Below are 25,918 nucleotides of genomic sequence, written 5' to 3' on the forward strand. Positions count from 1 at the left end.
ACAACCCACTATGCATCTGAAGAAGTGGGTTGTAGCCCACGAAAGCTTATGCTCTAATAAATTTGTTAGTCTCTAAGATGCCACAAGTACTCCTGTTCTTTTTGAGGATACAGACTAACACGGCTGCTACCCTGAAACCTCTAAGGAAGGAGATTCCACCACCTCCCTAGGGAACCCGTTCCAGTGCTTCACCACCCTCCTAGTGAAATAGTTTTTCCTAATATCCAACCTAGACTTCCCCCACTGCAACTTGTGACCATTGCTCCTTGTTCTGTCATCTGCCACCACTGAGAACAGCCGAGCTCCATCCTCTTTGGAACCCCCCTTAAGGTAGTTGAAGGCTGCTATCAAATCCCCCCTCACTCTTCTCTTCTGCAGGCTAAATAAGCCCAGTTCCCTCAGCCTCTCCTTGTAAGTCATGTGCCCAGCCCCCTAATCATTTTCCTTGCCCTCCGCTGGACTCTCTCCAATTTGTCCACATCCTTTCTGTGGTGGGGGGCCCAAAACTGGAAGCAATACTCCAGATGTGGCCTCACCAGGGCTGAATAAAGAGGAATAAACATTTCCCGCTATCTGCTGGCAACGCTTCTACTAATGCAGCCCAATATGCTATTAGCCTTCTTGGCAACAAGGTTACACTGATGAATCATATCCAGCTTCTCTTCCACTGTAATCCCCAGGTCCTTTTCTGCAGAACTGCTGCTTAGCCAGTCGGTCCCCAGCCTGTAGCAGTGCATGGGATTCTTCTGTCCTAAGTGCAGGACTCCGCACTTATCCTTGTTGAACCTCATCAGATTTCTTTTAGCCCAATCCTCCAATTTGTCTAGGTCACTCTGGACCCTATCCCTGCCCTCCAGCATATCTACCTCTCCCTCCAGCTTAGTGCCATCTACAAACTTGCTGAGGGTGCAATCCATGCCATCCTCCAGATCATTAATGAAGATGTTGCACAAAACCGGCCTCAAGACCGACCCTTGGGGCACTCCACTTGAAACCGGCTGCCAACTAGACATTGAGCCATTGATCACTACCCATTGAGCCCAACGATCTAGCCAGCTTTCTATCCACCTTATAGTCCATTCATCCAGCCCATACTTCTTTAACTTGCTGGCAAGAATACTGTGGGAGACCGTATCAAAAGCTTTGCTAAAGTCAAGGTATATCACGTCCACCACTTTCCCCATATCCACAGAGCCAGTTATCTCATCATAGAAGGCAATCAGGTTGGACAGGCATGACTTGCCCTTGGTGAATCCATGTTGACTGGTCCTGATCACCTTCCTCTCCTCCAAGTGCTTCAAAATGGATTCCTTGAGGACCTGCTCCATGATTTTGCCAGGGACTGAAGTGAGACTGACCCGTCTGTAGTTCCCCGGGTTCTCTTTCTTCCCTTTTTTAAAGATGGGCACTAGATTTGCCTTTTTCTAATCATCTGGGACCTCCCCCGATCGCCAGGAGTTTTCAAAGATAATGGCCAATGGCTCTGCAATCACATCCGCCAACTCCCTCACCATCCCTCGGATGCATTGCATCCGGCCCCTTGGACTTGTGCACGTCCAGCTTTTCTAAATAGTCCTTAACCTGTTCTTTCACCACTGAGGGCTACTCACCTCCTCCCCATACTGTGCTGCCCAATGCAGCCGTCTGGGAGCTGACTGTGTCTGTGAAGACTGAGGCAAAAAAAGCATTGAGTACTTCAGCCTTTTCCACATCATGTGTCACTAGGTTGCCTCCCTCATTCAGTAAGGGTCCCATACTTTCCCTGACCTTCTTCTTGTTGCTAGCATAACTGTAGAAACCCTTCTTGTTACTCTTAACATCCCTTGCCAGCTGCAACTCCAATTGTGCCTTGGCCTTCCTGATTACACCCCTGCATGCTCAAGCAATATTTTTATACTCCTCCCTAGTCATCTGTCCACATTTCCACTTCTTGTAAGCTTCATTTTTGTGTTTAAGCTCACTGAAGATTTCACTGTTAAGCCAAGCTGGTCACCTGCCATATTTACTATTCTTTCTGCACATCGGGATGGTTTGTTCCTGCGTCCTCAATAAAGCTTCTTTAAAATACAGCCAGCTCTCCTGGACTCCTTTCCCCCTCATATTAGCCTCCGAGGGGATCCTGCCCATCTGTTCCCTGAGGGAGTCCAAGTCTGCTTCTCTGAAGTCCAGGGTCCGTATTCCGCTGCTCTCCTTTCTTCCTTGTGTCAGGATCCTGAACTCGACCATCTCAGGTCACTGCTGCCCAGGTTGCCACCCACTTCTCCTTCCCCTACTAATTCTTCCCTGTTTGGGCACCTAACTCCCATTGAAATAAATCAACTGGGCCCTAAGACCAAACCTGGAACCCCCGATGCTACTTTCCTAGGGCCGTTTTTCAGATCAAAGCTGCAAAACGTGACTTTTACAACAATCCACCTGAAAGAAACTCTTCCATTGGACATGCAGGGCTAGAAGGTCTGGGAACTCAGATGGGTTTGGGGAACAGACATGTCAGCAAAGCTTCCCAAACCCAGCGCCAGGGTTCTCCATCCTGAGCAAAAATCTATTAGTCAGATAGTACTTCAGCAGTCTCAATTCCCCTTGCCCGCGTTGGGTATGATACAGCGCCCCCTGCTGGCTGCTCTCTGCAGCATGTCGTGGCTTTGTAATCGCTTTAGTGTTAGCAGTATTCCAGGCATCCTCAGGGCTCCAAAAATCCCGAGCTAGGCCCTGAGAAAAATCCTGATTGCTTAAAAATCGTGCCGTATTTTAAAAATAAATTTGAGTCCTTTCTATTTAGCGTCGGGTGTGGTAGCAGGCACCAGGCTCACTTTTTCTCTGCAAGCAGGAGGGCTAGAAACCCCCAAACATTGCGAGACCCACGAAAAAAAATCATGACTGAAATCTGACAAAACATTTCCGGTGACTACTCAGTTGCGGTTAGAAACACATCTGATTTGTCTGCATCCCTCTTTTGTGGTCACAGTCGGAACACATTCAGCAAATGCATGTCTCGGCAGGATTCCCCGAGGCAGAAGTACATTTGAAGCAACTAGTGCTGAAAACCACGTTTGTCACTGCAGGTATTTCGATCTCTTGGGTACCCTTGTGACCCCATTACTGGGGTGTCCTGACACGTCACATTCTTTATCCTCTTCACCCCCCTGTGTTATCCCTGTGCAGACGGGGAGCGGAGCCTGAGGGCATGCATGCTGCTGTCACTTCAGGCATCTGCTCTCCTATCTCATGCCTGACTCGGGGAAGACAAGCAGTCCTTTGCCTGTCGTCTCTGCAGGGCCCGAGCCAGGAGGCATGCTCTGAGCACTAACTGTACACATCTCCCTTATCAGCATTAGCCCAATGGTTACAGCACTCACCTAGGCTGTGAGAGAGGCAGGTTCGATTCCCCTCTCTACCTGATGAGGAAACAGGATTGAGGGACAGAGGCATCCCACGGCTCAGTTGGCCTCTCTAGCCACTGAGCAATGGGGTGTTGGAACGTGGTCTCTCTCAGTGTCTCCTATTGAAGTTGTTCCACTTTAATTAAATAATTGGGCCAAAAGTGAGAGGAATTCTAGAGGTGAACTAGGGGGCTCCCACCGGCTGGGTGAGTACCCTAAGCACTGGGCCAAAGGTTCTGTGTGGAGCGAGGTGGGTACCTAAGGTGTGCTCCTAGGCACCTGAGCCACCTGCCTCCAGCAGAGGGGTTCCCAGCTGTGGAGCACAAGCAGAGATGGGCACCTCCCGGCAGCCTGGACTTAGGGGCCGACCTCTGTGCCAGGATGGGGCCTAACACACACCCCTCTTGTCAGCACCGCCCATGGGCTGGCTTGGGCAGCTCCCCACAGCGAAGTGGTGTTTGGGGAGCCTATTCTAAAGCAGTGGTTTTCAAACTGTGGGTCGTGACCCAGTACTGGGTTGCAGAATGTCAGGCATTGGGGTCAAGGTGGCTCTGGTCAGCATCACCGACTGAGCCGTTAAAAGTCATAGGATTAGAAGGTCATTGAGTCCAACCCCTGCTCAAAGCAGAACCAACACCCAACTTTCCCCCCCAATGGCCCCCTTAAGGATTGAATTTACAACCCTGGGTTTAGAAGGCCAATGCTCACACCACTGAGCTATCCCTCCCCACCAATCTGGTCAGTGGTGCTGCCCGGCTAAGGCAGGCTAGTCCCTACCTGTTCTGACACCGCGCTGTGTCTCAGAAGCAACCAGCAGCAGGTCTGTCTCGTAGACGGGGGGGCCATGGGGCTCCGCGCGCTGCCCCCACCCCGAATGGGAGCTGGGGTGGTGGTGCCTGTGAGCGAGAACCACGCGCCTCCACCTAGGAGCCGGAATTGCTGCTGCCTGCTTCTGGGGTGCAGCACGGTCCGCGGTGCCAGCACCTCCACTACACCGCTGACCGGGAGCCGCTCGAGGTAAGCCCACACCCCAACTCCGTGCCCCAATCCCCTGCCCCAGCCCTGAGCCCCCCCCAAACCCCCCTGCCCCAGCCCTGAGCCCCCCCAAACCCCTCAGCCCCGGCCCCACCCCAGAGCCTGTACCCCCAGCCCAGAGCCCTGACCCCCTTCTGTACCCCAACCCCCTGCCCCAGCCCTGAGCCCCCTTCCACGCCCTGAACCTCTCATTCCCAGCCCCACCCTGCAGCCCTCACCCCCGCACCCCAACCCCCTGCCCCAGCCCTGAGCCCCTCCCACACCCCAAACCCCTCATCCCCAGCTCCGTTGGGTCACGGGCATCAACAATTTTCTTCAACTGGGTCGCCAGAAAACAAGTTTGAAAACCCCTGTTCTAAGGTGCCCGTCTCTCCCTATTCATTGTACAGGGCCTCGGCACCTCCTCAGGTTTTGTTTCTGCCACTGCTGTGCCAGTGATTTTTCTAGGCACCTAGGTGTGGGCACTGCAACGTGTAATTCTCTTTATAGAGCCAGGCCCCAGTGACTTACTCACGGCCACATACCCGGGGCTCCAGAACAGGGAGAACCCGGGGGGGGCATCGTCCCAGCACTTTTTATCTGCCTTAAAGGCAAGCAACACGGGGGAGGGAGTAGAGAGGAGCAAGCGGAGGTGGGGCCTCAGGGAGAAGAGGTGGGACATGGGCAGGGCCTTGAGGGAAAGAGGTGGACCGTGGGCAGGACAGAGTCTGTGGCACGGCAGGGAATTCAACCCAGGTCCCAGGCTAGCACAATAACCACTGGACAATCCCAATCCAAAAGCACTGGCACCTGAACCCTCGTGCCTCAGATTGAAATGCTGATGGTCAACACCCTAAGCCATCCAGCCACTCACACCTGCAAACTCCTCCCTTTCAATCAAGGAGCAGGAGCCGGGGTGGGGGGACCAATGCATCCAAACCAATGAGCTCAAATTTCTTCACATCTTCTCAGTGAGCGACAGACCAAGAATTACTGGTGTGTGGCAAATAATGACACAAGGGAGGAAATCCCCATCTGTTCACTGACATTTCGGGAGCAGAAAATGAGGTGAAATTCATTGACTAATGGATGGCCCCAATTCAGCAAGTAGTTAAGCCGAGGTACTTACGCTTTGAGTGGGAGGCATGAAGATTTCAGGAGGACATTAGCACACGGTCTAAGTGCTCTGCTGAATAGGGATAGCTGTACGTGTGTAATTAGAGATAAGCATGTGCTCCAAGTGTTTTTCTCCATGGTGGGCTCAATTAACCGTTGCACTATTCACTCAACCCTAATTGCCCGACAGCACATGAGACATTAGCTGGTGACAGTGTAGCTCTGAAATGTAAGAGATGCTGCCAGGGGTGAATAATCAGGTGACAGGACAAGGTATTAGCAGAGATAAAGCCATTGGCAGAGATGGGACACTCACGGGCGCAGCCTACGTACTAAGCCATTGTGAATACATTGCGATCACTTGCCTGTTTAATGGGCTGCACAAGGAACCGGATCTTGTGTGACGGGATAGCTCAGGCTTCTCTCTGCTTTCCGACACCTGGGGAGAGCAGGCGAGCTCCTGGCATACGGAGGGATGAATTTATCATAAACAATTCCCAATACAGGTCAGCAGGGACGCAACCGGGCACCTTCCACTCCCAAAACACAGGTCTCCAGCCCTTCAGCTAAAGGACCTCCACTGGCTAATGTCTGACAAATGCCTTATCACACTGGGGTGGTGAGAGGAAATCCTGAGACCCCCGTATATGACAGTAACCGAGCCACAAAAGTACCTTGGATACATACAATTCTCTGCAAGTACACATTCGAAACTGACTTTCTGCAAATGTTCTATAATAATAATATTCCCACCTAGCTATTTTGACCACCCTTTCCATCCGTAGAACTCAAAGCACTTTACAAAGCAGGTCAGTGCCATTATCTCCATTGTAAGATGGGGAAACTGAGGCCCAGAGGGGGGCTGTGATTGCCCAACGTCACCCAGCAGGCCGGGGGCAGAGCGAGGCTCAGACACTGTCCTCTGGTTTTTATTTTTTTAAAATTGTGGTTGATAATATTGGTGTTTTGTTTTAAGCTTTTTTTAAATCAATGTAAATGTTGTAGAAAATTATTGGGGCGGGAGATCAGACAATTATTTAATGACCGTAGATATTTCTTGTCAAGAAGTTAAAGCTTTAACAACCTTAAACTACAAATGGTCAATGTCACATGTCGAAATATACAAAGTTCATCTCCTTAAATCAAATGACAGAACAAGGAGTAATGGTCTCAAGTTGCAGTGGGGGAGGTTTAGGTTGGATATTAGGAAAAACTATTTCACTAGGAGGGTGGTGAAGCACTGGAATGGGTTCCCTAGGGAGGTGGTGGAATCTCCTTCCTTAGAGGTTTTTAGGCCTGGCTTGACAAAGCCCTGGCTGGGATGATTTAGCTGGGGTTGGTCCTGCTTTGAGCAGGGGGTTGGACTAGATACCTCCTGAGGTCCCTTTCTACCCTGATATTCTATGATTTTCCTTCCTTTGCCTGTCTGTCAATTTCAATGATCAATGGAACCCATTTTCTGTCAGTTTGTGCGTGTGAGTGAAATCGACATTGCCTGACATTCTATGAATAAGTTCTTCCTTCCAAGCCTATCCTTCCTCTCCGCTGCATAATGTGCTTTAAATTTGCTGCTTCCTTCAAGAATCCCGCCAGGCTGCTCATTCATTGAATATTTGCAGACGGTGACCGCAAAAGGAAGGTGCATACTCAGACAAAGCACATTTTTAAAACCACAACGGAACATTGACAGTAACTGGTTCTTTCCATTGTGACAGGGCAATACTCTTGAAAAACTTTATTGAATGAAGTGTAGCTTTGCAATCCAGTGTATTAAAAATACAAAATGTGTGTATCATTGTGGGATTGTATGTAACTTCTCAAAGGGGGAGACATGACCATTGTGAACTCTGGGAAGTATCATGAGCATCATAGGGCAATTTTAAACAATGTGCCAGAAGAGAATGACCTTTTGGGACAATGTTAAGTGGGTTTCCTAGGAAATATTTGGGGGCAGGAGAGTGCAAAATTCCACCTCTGGTTATGCAAAGATGCAACCTTTCGCAGCTATGCCCTGTGGTGAGAAACATTGTCTGCTCATCACCTAGTCCAGGATTCTGAAGATCAAAGCCCTCAGCTTGATAAAGAAGAGAAAAAACTTATTCATGGTTGCACATGTTTGGAGCAAAAGCTGTTATGAACGTGTAACCACAGAAAAACTCTTTGGTGGGGTTGGAAGGACTGACTCCTCCCAAAGCCATTGCTGGAGCTGGGGGTGATGTCTGATAAGCTTATTAGCCTACATGTAGGTTCTTTTATTGCTTTAATGTTTTCTCTGTAATGATGTTGCATTAAGAATGAATGTGCTTGCTTAGAAAGAACTGTGGGGTACCTTATAATGGACAATTACAGCTGTTCATCGCCTTGAAAGAGTAAGCAAAGCACAGACGCTGAGCCCAGTTAGGTGGCCTGGGAATATCACAGTGTAGGCAGGGAGCTATGCACCCCTGGAAAACCCCTGGTCAGGCAGGAACAATGCGGGTCTCCATCCAAGAGAGGTAGGAGCCTAGTGCGGGTGTCCTTGAGGGATCCCAGAAGGGAAATACAGGTGCAGTTGCCCTGTATGGTGACAGTTGTATTTCAGCATTCCCAGAGTAACCCATGCCTGCTTGGTGTGGCACTCTATCCCCATCTAGTGGCAGATGGGGCCAGCCAGCTAGCTACAGCCTGGGGTGAGACATGTCTTCTGGATCATACAGTAGAGAAATCATAGAATACCAGGGTTGGATGGGACCTCAGGAAGTCATCTAGTCCAACCCCCTGCTCAAAGCAGGACCAATCTCCAATTAAACCATCCAACAGATTTTTGCCCCATATCCCTAAATTGCCCCCTCAAGGATTGAACTCACAACGCTGGGTTTAGCAGGCCAATACTCAAACCACTGAGCTATTGCTCCTCCTCCTCATGCATTAAGCTCCAGACGTCCCTGCCACTGACCAGGTTCTGTCAGCATTACACCAGCTCTCGTGATTATTTTTTCCACAAGTCTCTTGGTGTTTTTTCTTAAAGCCCCAGCTTTCATTTTTTAAAGGCCATTTCTAACCCTCAGTGATGAAAATGTGACCCCCCCCCCCCAAACACTATGACACCAGCTGGCAAATAGAAAGAAGCCAGATCTGTTGTTTTTTAAATGCCATGTTTTTAAGCCAATCTCACGATTATTTTGGGGGCTGACTCATGAGTTTTGAGCGTTTTAAGATTGGCAATACTGCCAACACCGAAACTCTGACAAAGTCTCTAAGCAGCCAGCAGGGGGTGCTGTGGAGTGGCTCCCTAAAAAACACAGCTCCTACAAGGGGAATTGGGACCGGTTTTGAAGTGCTAAGTTCTGAAATCTCCACCCATTTGTCTGTTCCCCAAACTCATCTGAATTCTCAGAACTTCTATTCCTGTATTTTAAACCACAGAGCTTCACCGGGGGTGATTCAGTGATCAAATTCATGTGTTTGCAGCTGTTGGGTCATAGGGCCAGATTTTTAAAGGTATTTAGCCACTAATTTTAATGGGAATTAGACTTCTAAGAACCTTTAAAAATCTGACCCTTAGAGACTCTGGAGCAATTGCATTCAGTGAAGAAGCAAAAAGGTGGTTCTGCTAAATCCCGGCCCCGCAAACTCCTCCTCAGCGCTAGGAGTCACTCTGGGCTCTTTGCTTCTACCACAGCAGCAGCAATACGGGTTCAACAGGCCACGTCAGTCGCTTTGGGCAGCCCCGCTGTCTCCCTAGGAATCTCATTGGAACATGGTCAGCCATTCTGCTGCTGAAAGGTGCCGGAAGTCACCTCCCTCGCATGCAGGGGGAGTAAGGGGCAGTAACCGCTTCTCTGAGCGCCTACAGTCGGCAGCTGTGGGGCATGCAAGGGGCCGGTGAAGTGACTAAGAAAGGCCATTTCTCTACGGTCACTTTTGATTATTAACCATGTAGGTCATGGTAGCATAGGGTGACCAGACAGCAAGTGTGAAAAATCAGGACAGGGGGTGGGGGGCGATAGGCACCTATATAAGAAAAAGCCCCAAATCTCAGGACTGTCCCTATAAAATCAGGACATCTGCTCACCCTATGGTAGCACTTCAAGGCACGCAGCAGGCCCCAGGCCCCATGGAGCTGGAAGCTGTACAAATACTCCTTGCCCCCAAAGAATTTAGGGCCAGGTTTTCAAAGGTATTTCGGCACCTAGCGCCTAAGGTGCTTTTTGCAAATGCCCCCAGGTGCCTATCTGCATCTAAGCAGCCTAAATACCTTTGAAAGCCTGGCCCTTGCAGTCCAGCTGGACAAAGGATGAGAGGAGAACTAAGGGGAAGGTCGCACAGCAGGCCAGGAGTAGAGCCAGACTCAGAACCCACATCTACTTTTTCAGAAGAACATAATTTCCAGAGAGGAATAGCAGGCGGCAGGATCGGAGTCACCACAGGAAGGATTTGGATTTCAGACTTGTGGCCTGCCATGCTCCAGCCCTGATCCGTTATCCTCTCGCCTGCTGTTCCTGGACATTAAAAACAACGCAACTGCTTTCCGTCGGGAAAGCCATTGAGTCCAAGGGCTGTGACAAAGACCACCAGCAAACAAACAAACAAACCCTCCCTCGACCTACTGGCCATATGTACTGGACATAAATGGAATGAAATAACAATAGATAAGGTCTCTCTGCAGCCCAGGGTTCGGAGCCGCTTCTCCCACCCAGCTCCCCAAGAAGCTGTCAGAGGGGAGAGGTGCCATCTTCCCAGGGGCCAAGCAGAAGCTGGGAAGACCCCTGATGCTTCTCTTAGTCTGCACCCCTGTATTCTAACAGAACATCCTCCTGACCTCCAGCCCGAGTCAGGGTTTACTGGAAAGCGTCTTCCCAGAGACACAGGTTCCATTTTAACCCGGAGCAGCAGCTCTGAATCCCAGTGACTCAAACCTGCACAGCAGCCACCCCTGTGAGCTGGGTTTGGGTAGTTCTAGGAAACGCCTGCAGAGCCCCGCTCACTTCCCATCTTCTAGGAGACTCGAGCTCTGACTGTGTGCAGCAGCTGCTCTCTGGGAAAAGGTCTCTGCATAGTCTCTGGCCACCTGCCCAAATTGCTGGCCCTCCACAGCTGGTGCCATAAGAGCATCAGACACGCGGCGCTGACACTGACCAGCAAGGAGCAGGGACGGGCAGGCTCACGGGGGATCTGCTCAGACATCTAATCCAAATCAAAGGGATTATCATGGGGCCCCGTTCCCTTTAGCGGAAGGAGGCAAGAAGGGCAAAGGGAGTGGATCGAGGCAATGGAGCAGAGAGCGCTGAGAGTGACATGTGCCTTGGGAAAGAAAGGATCAGAGAGGGGCGGCGGGGGGAACACACGCCTGACTACGCACAGCCTGCAGCCCTGCTCAAGCGGGAATGGTCCCGTTATTGTGGGGAACTCTCCTGGCTTCTGCACTACCCCGGTGAAATGGGCTAGCGAAAGGATCCGAGTCCTCGTTCCCACTTCCTTTACCCAGAGGCCTCCCTGCCCTTGAGGACTCCCCTTCCACTCTCCTGCCTGGCAGAGTCCTCGTAACCCCGACAAGGCTGGGCCCAGGATTCCTGGGGGGCTCGACCCCCAACCCTGCTGTGGTCACCTAGGACAGGGGCTAGGGTGTCCCCACTCCAGGGTGCTCTCTCTGCACTGGGCACCTTCCTGACCCACTGATCATTGCATACAACTTAAATCAAATACAAGTTATTTAATCAATAATTAATTAAAAAAAGAAGAAGGAAAAGTGGGAAAGGTTAAAGGAAAACACGTCACCCCGCTCTGTGGCCGGGGACATCACTGGAGCGTCAGGGCAGGTCACAGGCTGTTCCTTGTAGATCCCAGGCTCCTTCTCAGGCCCTGGTTGTGCTGCAGGGATGCTGTGAGTTGGACACTGCTCTGGCGGTGGCCACACACCTCTGGGCTTTGGGCGGTGGGACCCTTCTTCCCAGCGTCAGCCCCTCGTCGGGTTAATAAACAATAGTAATGACCAAAGGGCCCTCCATCTGCCTGCCCTCCCAGTCTGGCCTGCAAGGACCCTTTGTCTGGGGGTGTCTTTCTGCGCTGGGCCCTTTGCCCAGGGTCCCCCCTTGGCTGGCCCCACTTGCCCACCACACCTGGCTCCAGACTGCTCCAGCCCCAGCTCCAGTTCTAGCTCCGGCTCCACTTGGCCTCAGCACTGGGTCGCTGGCTCTGTGGCTGCGGCTCCGCTCCCAGCACCAGATCTGCTCTCCCTGCGCTGGGTCGCTGGGTCTGTGGCTGCAGCTCTGCTCCCCAGCTCAGCTCAGACCCCTGCTCTCTCCTTAGCTTGGCCCCAGTCTGTCCGACCCAGGCCATTCCAGCTCACACGGGGACCCCCCCCGGCCTCCTGACTCCCCGATTAGCTGCCCGCCCTGTCAATCAGGCTGACCTGGAGCATTGGCCTCTCCCCATTGCCCCTGGGGCCTGTCAGTCTCAGGCCCCTGATTTCCTATCAACTCTTCCCCTTTCTTTTGGTACTGGGAGCTAGCAACCAACCCCCCCCGCACACACACACACACACACACTGAGTCTTAGGGGCCAACACTCCCCTAACACAGCTCTGCTCCCTCGCTGCAGCACAGCTGGCCTGTGAACGCCGCAGGGCTATGGAGTGTGGAACGGTCACTCACCCCTGGATCCCTTCCAGTTTCTCTACATCCGTTCTACACATTGGTGACCAAGACTGGACACAGGCCTCCAGCTGAGGCCTAACCAGCGCTGAGTAGAGCGGTACTATCACCTCCATGACTTGCATGCTCTGCCTCTGTTAATGCCACCTGAAATTGCATGTACTTTTTTTTGCACAGCATCGCATGGCTGACAGTCCCACATAACATTCTGATAAGTAAGATGGAGAAACGTGGGCTCGGCAGACCTACCATTAAGTGGTTAAACAGTCGCAAACAGTCACTCTGAATGGAATGACGTTGGATTGGAGGGAGGTCTCAAGTGGGGTTCCACAGGGATCTGTTCTGGGTCTGATGTTTAACATCTTTATTAATGACCTGGCTGTAGGAATAGAGAGCACGCTGATCAACTCTGCAGATGACACAAAGTTAGTGGGGGCCGCTAACACTTTAGAGCAGGGGTGGGCAAACTTTTTGGGCCGAGGGCACATCTGGGTGGGGAAATTGTATGCAGGGCCGGGGTAGGAGGTTGGGATGTGTGAGGGAGTGTGGGGTGTGGGAGGGGATGCTGGGTGCAACAGGGGGCTCAGGGCAGGGGGTTGGGGTGAAGGAGGGGTGCGGGTGTACAAGAGGGCTCAGGGCAGGGAGTTGGGGTACAGGAGAGTTGCAGGGTGTATGAGGGGGCTCAGGGCAGGGGGTGCAGGGTGCAGCAGGGAGCTCAGGGCAGGGGGTTGGGGTGCAGGAGAGTTGCAGGGTGCATGAGGGGGCTCAGGGCAGGGGGTTGGGGTACAGGAGGGGTGCGGAGTGTATGAGCGGGCTCAGGGCAGGGGATTGGGGTGCAGGAGAGTTGCAGGGTGTATGAGGGGGCTCAGGGCAGGGAGTTGGGGTGCAGGCAGGGGGCTTAGGGCAAGGAGTTGGGGGGCGGGGTGCAGGCGGGGTTCGGGCTCAGGGGTGGCAGCGGTGCGCACCAGGGCCAGGGCAGGCTCCCTGCCTGCCTGCCCTGTCCCCGGCCCTGCGCCGCTCCCGGAAGCGCTGCGGCCCCTGAGGGAGGAGGGCTCCGCATGTGCTGCCCTTGCCACGCCTCTAGGTACCTCCCCCAAAGCTCCCATTGGCCGTGGTTCCCCATTCCCGGCCAATGGGAGCTGTGGGGGGCAGTGCCTGCAGGCAGGGGCAATGCACTGAGCCCTCTGCCCCCCCGCCCAGGGGCCAGAGGGATGTGGTACCAGCGGCGCCGCGGGTCAGATCCAAAGCCCTGAGGGGCCGGATCTGGCCCGCAGGCCGTAGTTTGCCCATCCCTGCTTTAGAGGGTAGAGCTAAAATTCAGAGGAATAGTGATGAATTGGAGAACTGGGCTGGAGACGACAAAACGAAATTCAGCAACGACAGATGTAAGGTGCTACACTTAGGGAAGAAAAACCAAATGCACAAATGGGCAGCAGCACTGCACCGCTTGGAAGGATCTGGGAGTTGGGGCAGATCACAACCTCGACAGGAGTCAGCCATGCGATGCAGTTGCAAAAAAAGCCAATGCAATTATAGGTTGTATTAACAAAGGCACCAATGCAAGGCACGGAGGTGACAGTACCGCTCTACTCAGCGCTGGTTAGACCTCAGCTGGAGGCCTGTGTCCAGTTTTGGTCACCAATGTGTAGAAAGGATGTGGAGCAACTGGAAAGGATGCAGAGATGAGCGACAAAGATGATCAAAGGAAGGGAACACAAGCCAGATGAGCAAAGGCTGAAGGAACCGGGTATGATTAGTTTGGAAAAGAGGAGATTCGGGGGGGCCATGATAGCGATCTTCAAAACTTGAAAAGCTGCCATTGCACTTTGCCATGATGTTATTGATCAGCCGGTGATGAGTTTTGAAATAATATCTCACAAGCCGTACTTAGTACAAAGATTATTACAAGAGTGTGGAGGGTGTGGACAGAGGGGTACATTCTGTCACACTTAGCACTTGGATGACAACGGCCCCCACTGTGGATTTTCCAATGCCGAAATGATTGCCCATGGACCGATAGCAATCCAGCGTTGCAAGCTTCCAGAGCGCGATCATCACTCGCGTCTCCGTTCTCGGTGCAGCTCTTGTTCTGGTGTCCCTGCGCTGGTTGGCTGGGGTGAGCTCAACACACACATCCAGGAATGTGCCCTTCACATCTGAACGTTCTGCAGCTGCGGATGGGCACCCCAACACTGCATTACACTGCGATCCCACCAGTCAGTGCTTGGTTCTCAAGCCCAGAAGTAGCCATGCACCTCATGCAGCTGCTCCATGAATACCAACAGCCACCTGCGTCCATCAGCATCCAGTTATTGGGCTTCAGCATCTCTGCATCTTCCTCCCCACGTGGCGGGTGGAGTAGTACTCATTCCAGTTCTGCGAATACAGGAGAATCATGTGTCCTGTGTTAGCAATAGCCATTAGAAAGGCACTGGTCTCTGCAGGGTCCATGCTTCTGCCAGAGAGCTGGTGGAGACAGAAAAGCAGCACGCGGCACTGTGGGATTTTTTTAAAAATGGCACAAAAAGTTATGGACTAAAGCAAGCATTATGGGATAGAGCGACTGGCATGGTGGGAATTGACCCCTAGTTCCTGGAAATCCCAGGGCAAATTGCTGGTATCCCACAAAGCTCTGCAAAAATGTCCCACAAGGCATTGAGCCAGACAGCAGTGCAAGGCACCCTGGGATACCTACCTCTAGTGCACCACATTTTACATGGATGCAGCCAATCGTGGTGAGTATGTGCCATGCTGATCCAAGGAACCAAGTGTGCACGTGCCCACGTGACAGACAGAAGTCGGCGGCTATCCGCCAATGTAACTTGCCTTGACTGAACTTGTAACATAGACATGGCCTTGGCTACTCTGCCAAGCTGCCATTCGGGTTGAAAATGCATTGGTTATCCTCTCTCTAGCCAGTCAACCACACCCTTCTCTCAGAGGCAGGGATAGAACCCAGGATTCCTCGGCTCTAGGGTGCTACTGCTGTCCTGCAACCAATAACTCCCTGGAAAGTGTGTCTCCAGTCTTCCTCAACTGACTGACCTGAAGGGGTTAGCAGTTGCCCATGTAGCTCCAGTGGAAGAGGGCTAAGCTGGAGGTTTGAACGGCCATTGTCATGCCCTGCTGTCCGCGGCTGCTGTGTTTGCATGTGACAGATCTTAGGCACATTTGCTTCTTTAAAAAGACTGGTCTATTTAATTCACACAATAGGAAAACAGCCTGCAACGCACCTTTGTGATTAAGAACTTTTAGAATCTGTCAATTAGAGTGTGACACACCAAAAATAGAGGTTTCAAATTTCAGTCATTGGCCATCTCTCCTCCCTGACGCTGGGGCCCTACCTATCAAATGGCACCGACCCTGCATAAAAAATGAGGAAATGGGCACCCAAAACCTTCCTGTAGGGACAGTTACGATTGCGACAGGCCACGCCCCACCAGCTCCAAACCTGAGAAGCAGGAAATAAAATGTTACGGGAAAAGTCTCCTGCATTCCCTGCCGCTCTCCCATGGCCTACAACTGTCGAACACGCTTCCCACGCCAACAGGCACCAAAACACAACGTGTGCCCAACTCCATCAAACTCACAGTCCTGTGCAATGCCCTGACGGAGACCTCAGTGTTATGGCAGAATGACTTCCCGGGTGTGTGATGGACAAACGTGCCAATATAGGAGTGTCTGAGGTCACCATTACAATTAAAGGCTGGAGGAGGGCACAGAGATTTCCTGTTAGGCAGAGGTCAGGTGATGTGATGGCCCCACTTCCTATGGTCATCCCTGTGCAGGTAGGTTTAGGGATGTGTTGTGCCTGAAGGGTCACTGAACACCACCTAACCCAGGCTGGCTGCTTCTCAGACATCCCCAGAGAGCTCAGGGCAATGACTTTTGCTCACTCCTGACCTGGATTTGAACCAGGGATTTGGAGGTGAAAGGCTCCTGAGTCCTTTATCAGTCCTGGCTCACCTACTCCACTGGCCGCTCTCCATTCAAAGGCAGGTCGGTTCAAACGATCCAGCCACACAGAACAGATTGGGCTCTTCCCTCCCATCCTCTGGTTGTTTCCAGGATCCACACCGGTCATCACAAATAACAGGCTTTGGCCTTCCTCCATCCATTTATGGGAAGGTGTTTCGATGTCTCAGTTCAGAAGAATTTGGGCCACTGTCATCACTGCTCTGGAATGAAATCTGATCTTACTTCCCCAAAAAGCTATCCCTTCCCTGCATCGCCCTGTACCGAGAGAGGGGACAGGTTCAGAGCCAGACAGAGAAGGGTTTCAAGGAGTCCTGCTCTGTCTCTGCTCCAGCAGCTCGTCCCCAGCTGACAGCAACATGAAGGTCTCTGTGGCTGCCCTCGCCTTTGTCCTCAGCATGGCCTGCTGCTCCCAGGCCTCCATCAAAGAAAAGAGTTTTGCAAGTGAGTCTCTGTGTTTCCTTTTGGGGGTGGAAGGAGAAAGATCATAGCTGTGAGGTGGCTTTTCACACCAGCTCCTCCCAGCCTTTGGGCTCCCTTCCCATGTCAGATACGTAGCCAGCAGCTTCTTGTTGGTCCGGGCAGGATGGGGGGTCTCTCTCCTGCGGTGGGGAGAGCCTTCGGGGTGCAACCAGCAGCCTGCAAGGTGCCAAATATCTGAGTAGAACTTTCAAACCTCAGAGTGTTGGCCTGAGCACCAGGGATGAGAAAAGGATGGAAGGAATCAATGGAGGAAGAATAGCTCTCCCTGCCTGTTCCCTTCCTCCTTCTCTTCCTCCCCCCATCCCAACAGCCCACTGCCGGAGGTCTCCTCTCCCTGCCCCGTCCCAGTGCCTAAAGGATGCAGAGGCAGGCGGTGCTTGTCTTTACCTACATTGGGTTCAGTGCACAGAACTGTACATTGGTTCCTTCCTTCTCTTTCAGTGAGCTGGCTTATCCGCCCACCTGCTGCTTCAGGTACAGATCCCAGCAGATCCCCCGCCGCTTCGTGGTTGACTATTTTGTCACCCCCAGCCTGTGCTCCCAGCCAGCTGTAGTGTAAGTACAGAATTATGAGCCTGAGAGAGAGGGAGATTTTTGTGTCTCCAGTTGCTGGCCTTGGAGGTTTCTTAAGGCCCATTTGATGCAGCAATCCCTGGATGGCGTTCTCCGGCCTGTGCGAGGCTGGAGGTCAGAGGAGGTGATCAAAGTGGGCCTTGCTCGTATATCGCTCAGATCCTCAGCAGCTGTAAATCAGAGAAGTTCTATTGTCTGCGCGGGAGCAAGGCAGGCTCACACCCACTGGGAATGCAGGCCCCTTAACTGGAGAGGGGTCAGAGAAGAGCCACGAGAATGATGAAAGGATTAGAAAACCTGCCTTCTAGTGAGAGACTCAAGGAGCTCAGTCTATTTAGCTTAACAAAGAGAAGGTTAAGGGGTGACTTGATCACAGTCTGTAAGTATCCGCATGGGGAACAAATATTTACTAATGGGCTCTAAAGTCTAGCAGATACAGGTCTAACAAGCTCCCTGAAAGAGAAGGATATACGGTTTTGTTTAATATCTTTATTAATGATCTGGAGGATGGTGTGGACTGCACTCTCAGCAAGTTTGCAGATGACACTAAACTAGGAGGCATGGTAGTTACACTAGAGGGTAGGGATCGGATACAGAGGGACCTAGACAAATTAGAGGATTGGGCCAAAAAAAAAACCTGATGAGGTTCAACAAGGACAAGTGCAGAGTCCTGCACTTAGGACGGAAGAATCCCATGCACTGCTACAGACTAGGGACCGAATGGCTAGGTAGCAGTTCTGCAGAAAAGGACCTAGGGGTCACAGTGGACGAGAAGCTGGATATGAGTCAACAGTGTGCTCTTGTTGCCAAGAAGGCTAACGGCATTTTGGGCTGTATAAGTAGGGGCATTGCCAGCAGATCGAGGAACGTGATTGTTCCCCTTTATTCGACATTGGTGAGCCCTCATCTGGAATACTGTGTCCAGTTTTGGGCCCCACACTACAAGAAGGATGTGGAAAAATTGGAAAGAGTCCAGCGGAGGGCAACAAAAATGATTAGGGGTCTGGAGCACATGACTTATGAGGAGAGGCTGAGGGAACTGGGATTGTTTAGTCTCCAGAAGAGAAGAATGAGGGGAGATTTGATAGCAGCCTTCAACTACCTGAAGGGGGGTTCCAAAGAGGATGGAGCTCGGCTGTTCTCAGTGGTGGCAGATGACAGAACAAGGAGCAATGGTCTCAAGTTGCAGTGGGGGAGGTCCAGGTTGGATATTAGGAAACACTATTTTACTAGGAGGGTGGTGAAGCACTGGAATGAGTTACCTAGGGAGGTGGTGGAGTCTCTTTCCTTGGAGGTTTTTAAGGCCCGGCTTGACAAAGCCCTGGCTGGGATGATTTAGTTGGGAATTGGTCCTGCTTTGAGCAGGGGGTTGGACTAGATGACCTCTTGTGGTCCCTTCCAACCCTGATATTCTATGATTCTATGATTCAGTGGCTGGAAATTGAAGCCAGAAAATGCAGTTTCCACAAAAATGGAAATGTTCTGTGGGAAAACTTCAACTTTGCTCCAAATTTTTGGTTCTCTTTCTGGAAAATCGAAATAAAATGTTTCATTTTGGGTGGGTTTGAACTATTTTAATTGAACTATTACGTTTTTCTATCTCACCTGAAACATTTTGTTTTGAATCAGTTCAACAAAACATTAAACTCTATTTGAACATAAGAATGGCCCTACTGGGTCATACCAAAGGTCCATCTAGCCCAGTATCCTGTCTTCCAGCAGTGGCCAGTGCCTGATGCCCCAGAGGGAATGAACAGAACAGGTCATCATCAAGTGATCCATCCCCTGTCACCCATTCCCAGCTTCTAGCAAACAGAAGCTAGGGACACCATTCCTGCCCAACCTGGCTAATAGGCATTGATGGACCTATCCTCCATGAACTTATCTAGTTCTTTTTTTAACCCTGTTATGGTCTTCATCTTCACAACATCCTCTGGCAAGGAGTTCCATAGGTTGACTGTGTGTTGCATGAAGAAATACTTCCTTTTATTTGTTTTAAACCTGCTGCCTATTAATTTTATTTGGTAACCTCTAATTCTTGTGTTATGAGAAATAGTAAACAATACTTCCTTATCTACTTTCTCTACACCAGTCATGATTTTATAAACCTCAATCTTATCTCCCCCTAGCCGTCTATTTTCCAAGCTGAAAAGTCCCAGTCTTATTAATCTCTCCTCATACAGAAGCCGTTCCATACCCCCAATCATGTTTGTTGCCCTTTTCTGAACCTTTTTTAATTCCAGTATATCTTTTTTGAGATGGGGCGACCACATCTGCACACAGTATTCAAGATGTGGGTGCACCAGGGATTTATATAGAGGCCACATGGTATTTTCTGTCCTATTTTCTATCCCTTTCTTAATTATTCCCAGCATTCTGTTCATTTTTTTGACTGTCCTGCACATTGAGTGGATGTTTTCAGGGAACTATTTACAATGACTCCAAGATCTTTCTTGAGTGGTAACAGCTAATTTAGACCCCATCATTTTATATGTATAGTTAGGATTATGCTTTCCAATGTGCATTACTTTGTATTTATCAACTTTAAATTTCATCTGCCATTTTGTTGCCCAGTCACCCAGTTTTGAGCGATCCTTTTCTAGTTCTTCACAGTCTGCCTGGGTCTTAACTATCTTTAGTAATTTTGTATCATCTCCAAATTTTGCCTATCAGAGTGTTGCCTCATGGGACTTGAGGTTCAAACTTCCATTCTATCTCATGGGCTGGGATCCCTGGAGGACTACATCTCCCATAATGCAATGCTGATTTCCCTCTCACCACGTTCTGCAGAGTGCAACCTGACTCTGGCGCCATCATGAGAAATGTGGTCCAGCCAAGGACTCTGGTCTATAGGGGAGTGAATGAGGGCATCAGGTTCCTGAACTACAAATCCCATGAGGCAACACGACACAATGAGAAAACGAAAACCGAATTGTTTAGGATCAGTTCAAAGAACTGAAATGAAACATCTCAATTGCGGGAATGTTGAATTCTTTTGTTTCATTCAATGTTGAAACAAACCAACTCGATATTTGCAAATAGAGTTTTTTCGGAATTTCCGTTCCATGAAAAACTTTGAAATTTCAACTTTTTGTTCCGATTCTGGATGAAAACAAATGTTGGAATTTCAAATGGGCTGGAAATGCCCAGTTTCACTCAGTTCCTCACCCAGCTTTCCTTGCCCAGAGGGAGTTCCAGGTGGGGCAGGTGAGGTTATGGAGGGAAACAAATGCAGCCCCTTGACTCTGAGCAGAAAAACTGTTGCAAAAAGGATTGAGATTCCAGCAGCGTTCCTGTCACGGGCTGTGAGGCGGGGTCAGGAAGCGAGGCTGGGGCAAAGGAGCTCTCAGGACAGGTGTCAAGTATCAGGGGGTAGCCGTGTTGTTGTTTTTGTAGATACAGACTAACACGGCTACCCCCTGATACTTGACACCATGCAAGGCACTAAATTTAGCCGTATGGAGTGGAAATCCATCAACCTCAACAAAAAACTTGCACAGATACAGACAGACATCAGTATATAATGCCTGCATCTGTAACTTTCACTCTATGCATCCGAAGAAGTGAGGTTTTTACTCACGAAAGCTTATGCCCAAATAAATCTGTTAGTCTTTAAGGTGCCACCAGACTCCTTGTTGTTTTTCAGGACAGGTGAGCACCTCTATGTGGGACCTGTAGCCAAAGGAGGCACTACAGAAGATGGGGGGGGGGGAAGGAGTTCTGAAAGAATCCTTCAAGGAGAGAGACCAAAATGGAGTAAATCTACTGGAGTCTGGCAGTGGCTGGAGTTAAGCAGGGGGAAGATTTGGGAGAAGGGGCATTTGGTTCTCTCCACACCCAAAGTTCCTCTCACACTCTGCAGATTAATCACGAAGAGAGGCCGTGAAATTTGCACCATCCCCAAAGATGCTTGGGTTCAACAGTATGTGAACGACCTGAAACAGAGCATCTCCAAGGACAGACAGCGGTGAAAGCCACTCTCCGTTCCCACTGGTGCACCCAGGCCACTCGCCGCTGACTGCCTTAGAGCACCAAACGATCAGCAATGTTTGAAATGTCATTTACAACTATTAAAGCAACGTTGCTTGTATAGAAACCTGAGCTGAGTTGTGTTATTTATTGGCTGTTTTCTGGGGCAGGAGGAGGCAGGTGACCTGGCCCCATTCCCCGTCACACATGTGAGATTTAATTAATGCGACCCCCTCTTGCGCCCCCGGGAGCAGAGCCCCCTCACTTCCCATCTTCTAGGAGACTCAAGCTCTGAGTGTGTGCAGCATCTGCTCCCTGGGAAAAGGTCTCTGCATATTCTCTGGCCACCTGCCCAAATTGCTGGCCCTCCACAGCTGGTGCCATAAGAGCATCAGACACGCGGCGCTGACACTGACCAGCGAGGAGCAGGCTCACTGGGGATCTGCTGAGGGCAGGAGGAGGCACATGACCTGGCCCCGTTCCCATCACACATGTGAAGATTTAATTAATGAGACCCCCTCTTGCACCGTCCTAGCTCCCGGGGGCTCGTCCTTCCCTCACTCAAAGCTCAGGCTTTCCTCTGAGCAACTGAGGCAACCTGTCCAATGCTCCCCCTGCCCTCCGTCTCTCCTCATGCTGCGACTGGGCTTCCAGCCCAGGGGTGGGAGGACCAGGGCAGCAGAGAGAGCAGAGGAGGCCAGTGCCCGGGATTGGGATTCTCCAGGGTCAGTCTACAGCTGCCTTGTGTCCCTGGAGTGAACTTGGAGCATCAGAGAATCCATCCCAGAGATTTAAAGCCCAGAAAGGACCATTCTGATCATCTCGCCTGACCTCCTGCGTCGCCTGGGCTGGAGATGGTCATGCAGCAAACTCTGCAGTGGAGGGAGTTACCCTTCCCTGCAACGCACGGACCCTATCATGCCCAGCAGCGTGTGGCTGCACTATAACATCTCGTTTAGAGCAGCAAGACCTTTCAAGGGGGGCTGCAGGGTGCCCCAGCTGAAACCTAGTGCCCTGAGCTCTGGCACCCCCCCGCCCTGAAGCCGGCAGCGAGCCGATGCCTGCAACAGCACAGGGCAGAAGTTGGGAGCCCCAGTGCTTCCTCCACACCCAGGTCTGAAGCCTGGAGTAGCTCAGAGCTGAAGCCGGGAGCCTCCCCCCAAGGGCTAAAGCTTGGAACAGCAGGGGAGCTGCGCCCCGCCCCACGCTGAAGCTGGGAGCAGCGAGGGATCCCCAGCGTCCCACCTCTCAGGGCACCTCCCATGCTGAAGCTGGGAGCAGTGGGGGAGCCCCAGTGCCCCACCCCTCAGGGCGCCCCCCCAGGCTGAAGCCAGGACCAGTGCAGGGCTGAAGGCCCGAGCTGCAGCACTCACCGCACGCAATGTTTTCCCCAGAAATTCAAAAGTAGGGGGGGGGGTGTTTGAATATGGGGGGGGGTGATGGCTGATGAGGGGTGAGACCAGGAGGTCGAAGGTGGACTGTATCGCATGATAGTAAAAACTGAAAAAAAGTTTCATGACCATTTTATTACATTTAACGCATATTTAAAAATCATCATACAAATTAAAGTTGGCTACTCAAGCGTACTATACAGCACTACATGGTACATCTACATCCTTCTTGGCTTCCTGTTGTAATTTTGCACAACTCTGTTAATGAACTTCTCGAATACAGTGCGTCCATCTTTGTTGGTTTCTCGTGTGGCCGGTACTTTCAGTCCTTCATGACATGCTCATGATCAGGCAGAAGGCGACTCCTTTCAGAATACATGCGTAGAAAGGTTCGGCCGGGCTCGTCTCTCTCCGGGGCGGCAGGCAACCACACCGCCTCGCTACGTCCGTCGGGTTATTTCGGGGGAACTAGCCTGGCCGCGGGCTTTCACGCCGCGGCAACGGGAGAGACCAACAAACAGCTTTATTCCACCGACCCAGGCCCTAGTTCAGGGCGGGGCAGTCGAGAGTCTCTGGCTCAGGCCCTTAGGCAGGGGCTGAGCAAACAAATGAATTCAGGAGGCCCAGGCCCTGGCTCCGAAGACCTGGGAGAGGTGGAGACTACCACCCGCACGCTGGGTGGCAGGGGGGACGCAGACCCACCCCACTGCATCCCAGCCTGGGGCCCTAGCACAGCAAGAGACCCGCTGCTGTGTCAGTGGGGATCGCGGCCACAACACACTGACATCGGCTCTAGCAGTGCTGCAGACAGACTAGGTTCGGCTGCCCCCGGGCTACTTCCTACCTCCCCCTCTAGAGGTACCTGCGTCCGGACGGTGTCCGCCAAGGGGTCAAGCACCACCCGGCGAGCGGTTGGCTTGGCAGCTCCTATGGGTAGCTTGCCGCAGACAGGCTTAACAGCTTCCCCGGGGTCTGGCCAGTCCTCGGGTCAGTCGCAGGCTGCAGGCATCTCCCCACCAGGAGCTCAGCCACATCTCTAATGAGCTCTGGGGTTGGGCTTTTATACTTTCTGTCCTGCACCTTGACCTCTGGGGGGCGGGCTCAGGCTCCACTGGCTCCGCCCACTTTGGCGTCCGGAGGGGCTCGTCCCTCTCCAGGGCGGCGGGGAGCCAGACCGCCTCGTTACACCATGGAACCCCCAAGGGGATGACCTAGATTCCCGGGGCTCTGTCTGCCGGCAGCTCAGGGAGAGGCGCACTGTCCCTGGGAGAGGGGGAGCCAAGGCAGGCGCAGAGTCTGCCCAGCAACATATAGGGAGTGAGAGGCCCTTCCCAGGGAGGTCAGGAAAGGGGAGCAGCCCTGTGGGGGAGGGATAGCTCAGTGGTTTGAGCATTGGCCTGCTAAACCTAGTGCTGTGAGTTCAATCCTTGAGGGAGCCATTTAGGGATCTGGGGCAAAATCAGTACTTGGTCCTGCTAGTGAAGACAGTAGGCTGGACTTCATGACTTTTCAAGGTCCCTTCCAGTTCTAGGAGATAGGATATCTCCATTAATTTATTTTTTGAGCCAGCCAGGGCAAGGGCAGGACTGTCTGTGTGGGGAGCTGGTGAGTCCCAGACCTGCGTGCAGGATTGCCCCTGAGAACTGGCCTCTAGAGACCTGACAGCAAGATCCCTCGGCTGGGCTTTTCCTTCTCCACTGATGATTCCCAGTTTGTAGAGTTTTGCTGGGAAACTTCCCCAGCCAGGCTGAGTTCACCCTCCAGCTCCCTAGGGGAAACCAATCACCACATGGTCAGCTCTGCTCCTGCTGCTAGTCCAGGGCTGCTGCCTGCTGGGAGTGTGTCTGCATGCTGGGCTAGGAGACGCTGGGCTAGGAGACCAAAGTTTGGATTTTCGTGCAGTTGTGTAATCTGCACCTTGAGCCTTGCACCCCTTTGTGGTGAGGGGAAATCCTGGGACCGACGCAGCCTGACTCCTGCCTGAGGAGGATCCCGGCCAGCAGAGATCAGCCCCTCTGCAGTGACCGAGGAATCCAGAGTCAGCTCTGAACCTGAGGATCATTCATGGAGTTTGTGAGTGCACCATCCTTTAGTTAGTCAGGGAACTTGTTTTGGGGACCCCCTACTCCCTGAACTGTGTCCTCAAGCCAGGGAGTGAGGGTTTGGGGATTTTATAACCTGCTGATATTAAACTTGTGGAGGACTTACCACCTCCTCCCACTTGTGAGTCCTTTGGGCTGTACTGAACCCAGCCAGCCACACTGCTAAACCACTGCAGAGAAGATCTCGTGGTCATACGTCATCAAAGGCCCCAACAAAGTACATGTACCAACGGGACACTAATCTTACATTTGCTACATCAGGTCCCATGACTGGGGAAAGTCATGGGCATTATCAGCATGGGCACCGGTGACCCTAAGAATAGTGTTTCACCCTGTTATGTTATATTTGTCTCCTGTTTAATATAATTACTGTGTTATATTGTATGTGTTTGTGTTATTTCTTGGGAGTCTCCAACTATCTGGCAAGTAAGTGGGGATTACCCTGTGGTTAGAATTTTCCTCCCAAACTGCCCTGGGGACCCTGCCAGGAAGGAGCGAGGGGGGTGGAGGCACCGCCAAATAAATTCATGGGGAAAAATAAAGAAGATACACCCTGCTGGGAGGGTGGCGGGATCTAGAAGAACCCAGACCTGTCTATCAAAACCTGTCAGCAGATTGGCATTAAAGAAGGTAACCGGGTGGAGAGGGGGCGCTACACACAAAATTCTATTCAATGAGGAAAAAGAACGCTCAACTGTATCTGTTGTGACTGGGAGTGGCAAGAGATGAATTCCTACTTCTTTCATCCCTGGAAACAGCACAAAGATGGGGCTGAACCACTAGTGACGATAAAGAAGTTGAAGTCAAATCTTCCTTTGTTCGTCATATGATAGTCCATTCTGTGTTCAAATTCTCTATTCTGTCCAGATCACATGGCAGCCCCAATGCTGGTAGTGCCTCACTCCACTCAACTGTTGGTGTTTTATAGGACAGGGATCTGTAAAAGCTACGTAGAGGTGGAGTAGAATCCAGAAATCGCTGTTGTAGATTTGTAAGAATCAAGTCTGTGTACTTTTTCAGCTGGCTTAACAAGCACTTCTTGTCCTCTTCACTTAAGTAGTCAATATAAGTGCACTAATTAGTCAACTTCTGAATGAAGTCTTTGCTTCTTCCAGTACGTTTTCAATGGATATCTTTCTGATTTATCCAAGTGTAACTTCTATTGCTGGACAAAGATCTATTACTGTTGTAGAAGATACCTGGATGACATTATTTAATGATCCAAGTGGTTTCAACAGTAGAGAGAGAATGGCAATAATCTTCTCTGAACTTAGTAGCAAAGG

General features: G+C 51.4%; 1 protein-coding gene across 1 annotated transcript; it reads left to right on the forward strand.

Moving 5' to 3' along the window:
- Positions 1-16,380: 16,380 nt before the first annotated feature.
- On the forward strand, positions 16,381-21,144 carry LOC117867696 (C-C motif chemokine 3-like). The gene is given in 4 exon segments (XM_034752916.1): positions 16,381-16,561; positions 17,042-17,047; positions 17,050-17,155; positions 21,036-21,144. Coding segments are annotated over 4 exon segments (306 nt in total). The 5' UTR covers positions 16,381-16,476.
- The last annotated feature ends 4,774 nt before the right edge of the window (positions 21,145-25,918 follow it).

This window comes from Trachemys scripta, chromosome 18 (genome assembly GCF_013100865.1).
Source record: "Trachemys scripta elegans isolate TJP31775 chromosome 18, CAS_Tse_1.0, whole genome shotgun sequence".
NCBI classification, from domain to species: Eukaryota; Metazoa; Chordata; order Testudines; family Emydidae; genus Trachemys; species Trachemys scripta.